Genomic DNA, 6,000 nt, shown 5'->3' on the forward strand with positions numbered 1-6,000 from the left:
AAAAGGTCTCAGCCTCATGAGTGATCAGGAAAATGCTATAGATATCCAAGAGATATGAAAGCATGTTCACACAAAAACTTGTATGGGAATATTCATAGCAGCATTATTCATAATAGCCAAAAAGTGGAAACAACCCAAATGTCTATCAGTTGATTAATGGATAAATAAAATATGGTATATCCATTCAGTGGAATGGATTTATTACTTGACAATAAAAAGAAATGAAGTACCAATACGTGCTACAAATGGATGAACCTTAAAAGAAGGCAGACACGAAAGGCTCAGGTTGTATGATTCCATTTGTATGAAATGTCCAGAAGGCAACTCTGTAGAGGCATAGATTAGTAGTTGTCTGGAACTAGAGATGTCAAGGGAGATAGGAAGTGACTACTGAAGAGTACAGGATTTCTTTTGGGGATGATAAAAATGTTGTAAAACTGACTGCAGTGATGGTGGTGCAACTTCATGAATACACTAAAAACCATTGAACATTACACTTTAAATGGGTGAATTGTATATGAATTATATCTCAGTAAAGCTGTTTCTAAAAATGAAGTAGTACTTCTACACACACACACCAGAATGGCTAATATTTTTCTTTTAACTGGCAACACCAAGTATTGGCAAGGATATAGAATGATGCCAACTCTCATATCCTGCTGATGGGAGTATAATTGGTACAATCGTTTTAGAAACCTGTTTGAGGGGCGCCTGGGTGGCGCAGTCGGTTAAGCGTACGACTTCAGCCAGGTCACGATCTCGCGGTCCGTGAGTTCGAGCCCCGCGTCAGGCTCTGGGCTGATAGCTCAGAGCCTGGAGCCTGTTTCTGATTCTGTGTCTCCCTCTCTCTCTGCCCCTCCCCCGCTCATGCTCTGTCTCTCTCTGTCCCAAAAATAAATAAACGTTGAAAAAAAAAATTAAAAAAAAAAAAAAAAGAAACCTGTTTGATATCACTTCTTAACTTGAACACAGGCATACCTTATGATCTAGGATCTCCATTCATAGGTGTATATCCAACAGAAGAGTTAAGCCCAAAAATGTTCTTGCCAGCATTATTCATAATAGCCAAAGCCTGGAAGCAACCAAAAGTCTATCAGTAGTACAATGGATAAATAAATTGTGATGTAGTCATACAATAGAATATAACATAGCAATGGAAATGAGTGGACTATAAAAGGATGAATATTGCAAACATAGTATTAAGTGAAAGTAGCCATATGGAATACCTACTGTCTGACTCTATTTTTATTAAATTCAAAAAGCAGGTAAAACTAAGCCATAGAGTCGAAAGGGATACATACTTAAGTAGGAAAGCTATAAAGAAAGAAAGAAAATAATTACCATTAAGGGCAAGATAGTGATTCATTTTGGGAGAAAGGAAAGGTTAATAATTGGGAAGGCACAAGGAAGCCTTCTTGGTTGTTGGCAGTATTAGATTTTCTCTATCTGGTGATGATTAACATATTCATTTAGTGATTCATTGTGATGTACATTTTTGTTTTGTATACACTTACGTGTCTGTTTCACAATAAAAAATGTTTAAGAAATAAATATTTAACACAACACATCAGTATGTATCTTTATAACTGTGCACGTGTATTGAATCTGATCAACAGTTAGTAGATGCTTATTTTGTAAAGATAGTATTCTAAGGGGCATTCTAAGGACTAATAATTTAATTTCTCCTTTATTTTCATAGGAATATGTTTATCCAGAAGCCAGAGACAGACAATACTTATTATTTTTCCATAAAGGAGCCAAAAAGTCACGTTTTGACCTAGAGAAATATAATCAACTCAAGGATGCAATTGCTCAGGTAAGTTTTCCAAAAATAAAAATAAATTCCAGTCCCATTTTGTATGGTGCTATAGTGTTTCAATGGGTAAACTCTGAAAGAATGAGCCAACCCTCTTCTTCCTATATAAATTTTTCCTCAGTTGATAAAAATGACTATTTTAGCATGGATACCTCTCTGGAAAGTTTTAGAACACAAGCAGGTGAAAAGATGATGGGTCATGTCTGTCCTATGAACTCTAACATATTGAAATTTGTAGAGCTATGTTTACTTTTTGTTTGTTCTTTAAGTTTGTCTATTCTTTTTAACATTTTAATTTTTTTTTTTTAGAGACAGAGAGAGAACAAGCAGGGGATGGGCAAAGAGAAAAGGAGAGAGAGAATCTCAAGCAGGGCTTGATCTCACAAACCATGAGATCATGACCTGAGCCAAAATCAAGAGTCAGATGCTTAACTGACTGAGCCACCCGGGCATCCCAAAAGTTGGCTTTTTTTACTTTTCCCCTTTTAAAAATCTTTTACAGTAATTCAAATGTTTTCCACCTATAATGTGTGGTAGCAATGGGGCAAAAATAAAATCCAGGTAAGAGAGACTACTAGAAGTGTTTGCCAGGCACAAGTCAGAGTTTATTGAACTAGAAGATACTTTTTTTATATTTTTAATTAAAAAATTTTTTTTCAATGTTTATTTTTGAAAGAGACAGAGCATGAGCAGGGGAGGGGCAGAGAGAGAGAGAGAGAGACAGAGACAGAGACAGAGACAGAGACAGAGACAAAGACAGAAAATCTGAAGCAGGCTCCAGGCTGTGAGCTGTCAGCACAGAGCCCAATATTTTCTTTTTAATTTTTTTAATGTTTATTTATTTTTGAGACAGAGAGACAGAGAGAGACAGAGGGCAAACAGTGGAGGGGCAGAGAGAGAGGGAGACACACAATCCGAAGCAAGCTCCAGGCTCTCAGGTGTCAGCACAGAGCCCGATGCAGGGCTGGAACTCACGAACCATGAGATCATGACCTGAGCCAAAGTCAGATGCTTAACCCACTGAGCCACCCGGGCACCCCAAAGATGCTTTAAAAAAAAAAAGATTGATGTACTTTATTTTTCATAATAGTTACCTTTCAAAATTCTGAGTGTGCCTCCCTCTGATATCTTTGATTTCAGTAAATAAATCTTCATTCCTCTTCTCTGTAGTCTTATATGACTTTAGAGATTTTTCAAAAATTTCTAGAAGCTCTTCCACCCTCTTTAATGTTTGGTTGCCCTTCTCTGTCCCTTTTTGGTGATGGGTTGTGCTTTGAATAGTCTTAGTCTGCCTTCCTGCCTTGGCCTAAGTGGACTGGTGTCTTCTGTTGCTCCGTGTGGTGGTTCTCAGCTGGAGGGAATGCACCAGATCATCTCTGGAGCTGTTAAAAATACAGATGCTTCAGCCTCACCCTGAGCCTATTAATCCAACTCCTCAGGGTTGAGGTCCAGTGTGTGTGAATTTTGAAAGTGCTGTTGTTGACAGCAAATCCTGGTTTGTTTGTTTTTTTTAAACTAAGTGAAAAACTTAAAACAACTATTGGATGAACAACTAAAGTCTGGGGCATAATTAAAATTATAAATTTGAATCTCCATAAATTAAAGTTCTGGATCCAGACAAAGGCTTGTGAAACGGCTTTTCTCTCGAGAAATGCCATCAAGGTACATCAGATGCTCCCCCATGTTCTTGGATCCCCAAGTCCTGGCCTATTGACAGCATAGGCCTTCAGCCTTTTCTGAAGGCTCTGTTGACAGCTGAAACTGTGGGGACAGACTTCCATTCTGGTCCCCCTTTGTAGTCCTGTGCCTTTCAACCCCTTTGCCTCTGAGGCACTCTTATTTTAAAAGTAATTGAGATGATTTCTGTGATTCATAGTGATGCAGAAAAGAAAATTTCCTTTTCTCTGGAGACAGTAATATCACTGAACGCTTCACTAGCCAGTTTTTCTCACCTTTTGTTTCTATTTTAGGCAGAAATGGACCTTAAGAGACTGAGAGACCCATTACAAGTACATCTGCCCCTTCGACAAATTGGTGAAAAAGATTGATCTGCAAAGAGCCTCTGAATCCTGGCAGAAAGAACACCTGTTTATAACTATTGCCTTTTTAATTAAAGCATTGCAGGTGGAAGCTGGGAGCCATGTCGGGGTAGAGGGTTTTTACCTTTAATTAAAAACAAAAACAAAAAGGATCTTAGGGAAGAAGGGAATGTTAAAATCTGAGGATCAGGCTTTGTGGAATGTAAGCTCAAAGGGCTTAGTGAATATTGTCTTAATCAAGCATCTTAGTTTCTGGATGAAAATGATGCATTATACAGTTGAGAGATTCATAAAGAGAAAAGGATGCTGGGGGTGTTCCTTTCTTGCATCTTCTTTGCAGGGTCAGCAAAACAGTAACACACCAGCACCCCACTCAGCTCTAATTTTTTTTTAATTTAACTTTTCTTATTTTTGACATAGGAGTAAATAAATATACCAGAAAAGCAAATCCTCAAGATATGTGGGTGGCAAACAGAGTCTGAGCCCGTGCCATTAGCATTTATTTTAAATTGGACCCAGTCTCTGCAAAGTTACCAGGAATCTCTCCTATTTGTGCCCTTTTCTGACCACCCACTCCTGTTGGTTACACTAATTTTATCCATATGATAGTTGGAACCAACTTACGACTGTTTGATAATTGACACTTTGGATTATCCCGTAATACCTTCTTAAATGTCTGTATATTCCAGTGCTCTGGATCAGTATCTAGGAATCATTGGCAACACTGCATGAGGTTGTTTTGTTTCGTTTCGTTTTGTTTTTTTACTAATTAATCTTTAAAAGGAGGCAGAGTTTCCCTCCTTTATTTAACTATCCTATTGATATTCCTCTCTCCCTCCACAACTCAAATCAGAGGGGGGGGGGGGGGTTCAGCTGTATTACCAAATCAGGAAGATGTAAGGTTTACAGATTGGCTAAAAAATCATGGCTCTCTAGCCATTTCAGAACCAGAATAATTTCAATGCTGTTAGTCTGCTTGTGTGACAGCATTCCAGCCCACCCAGGTGGTGCTGCCTTGTCTGGAGATTTTGTTAATCTTGAAGGACGCACACTTCCACGCTGTTTGTGAGCCCTCCCACCTCCACCACTTTAATAGTTGTAAATCAAGTGTGTGGATCTCAAAGGGTGCAATTTATCTTTATACAAGAATACATTTCTATGGCTTCCTTCAACCTGCCCTCTTCACCCTATTTTTTCTTATCTTAAATTGAGAGAAGGAAGAATTAATCTTGTACTCTATCAAAATATTTTCTACCATACTTCCAGATGACATCTGCAGTTGGAGAGTCAAAGGAATCTGTGTCTAATATCCTGTTTTGCACTACGGTGGGGGGCAGGATGGAAGGGATGATGAGGCTTGCCACACAGCTGATTGGCTTTTTCTTTCACATGATTCATCCCTCCTCATTGTGGCAAGGAGTTTTCTTTCTCATTTTCTTCCTCCTTTGGGATCATTGTGTATGAAAAGAAACACTTTAGGCGACAAACCCAGACTCCAGGTGCCTTGTAGAGGTCGAAGGCTAGCCAGGACCGCCGCCGCTGCTGCCGCCACCCCTTCCACTGGCATGTTGGAATGAAAGGGCGCATGTCCCCCTTCCCTCCCCCCAGTCGTTCAGCCCCTCCCCTCATTTATTTTTGTTAAGTTAATGTGAATTATTTTTAAATCATTTATCCTGTTTGTGTGCAGGGTTTTTAAGAAGAAACAGCACAGTGCAATGAGCAAATCCTTTCAGGGTGTGTGGGAGGCAAGGGAGGGAAGATGTGGAGAAAAGTCCTTTACACAAATAGCAAAATACTGAACATGTGTAAAATCCTGTATCATTTATGAAATATGTATAAAAAGCAATGTACCTTCTGGAACAATAAATACTTATTCAATTTTTGAACTATAGCATCTTATTCTTTAAAGCAAAACCAAGAAAACAAAACCTTATTTTCCTGTAATTCTAGGTGGAGAAGCGTTTACTTCTAAAATTAATTTTTATAAAACTACTATTTTGAAGCTAAATTTGGTTACTAGAGCCCATATTTTAAAAACAGGCATTTCATTCATGCTTCCTGAATCTAAAATGGTCAGTATTTTCCTAATTTTCCAGAGCTACCAGAAGTTAAGTGTCTTCTACAGCCGTAATAAAGCCAATGGCA

At 38.5% G+C, this 6,000-nt stretch overlaps 1 protein-coding gene across 3 annotated transcripts in view; it reads left to right on the forward strand.

Moving 5' to 3' along the window:
* Positions 1-5,741, forward strand: part of MCU (mitochondrial calcium uniporter) — a 206,357-nt gene extending 200,616 nt beyond the window's left edge. For 2 of the 3 annotated variants that reach the window (XM_043596600.1, XM_043596601.1), the window contains 2 exons: positions 1,700-1,816; positions 3,787-5,741. In XM_043596600.1, the coding sequence (XP_043452535.1) occupies positions 1,700-1,816; positions 3,787-3,864 (195 nt within the window). In that variant the 3' untranslated portion in view covers positions 3,865-5,741. The remainder of the gene's footprint in view (positions 1-1,699; positions 1,817-3,786) is intronic. The other variant, XM_043596602.1, reaches the window with a different exon arrangement.
* The last annotated feature ends 259 nt before the right edge of the window (positions 5,742-6,000 follow it).

This window comes from Prionailurus bengalensis, chromosome D2, assembly GCF_016509475.1.
Source record: "Prionailurus bengalensis isolate Pbe53 chromosome D2, Fcat_Pben_1.1_paternal_pri, whole genome shotgun sequence".
NCBI lineage: Eukaryota > Metazoa > Chordata > Mammalia > Carnivora > Felidae > Prionailurus > Prionailurus bengalensis.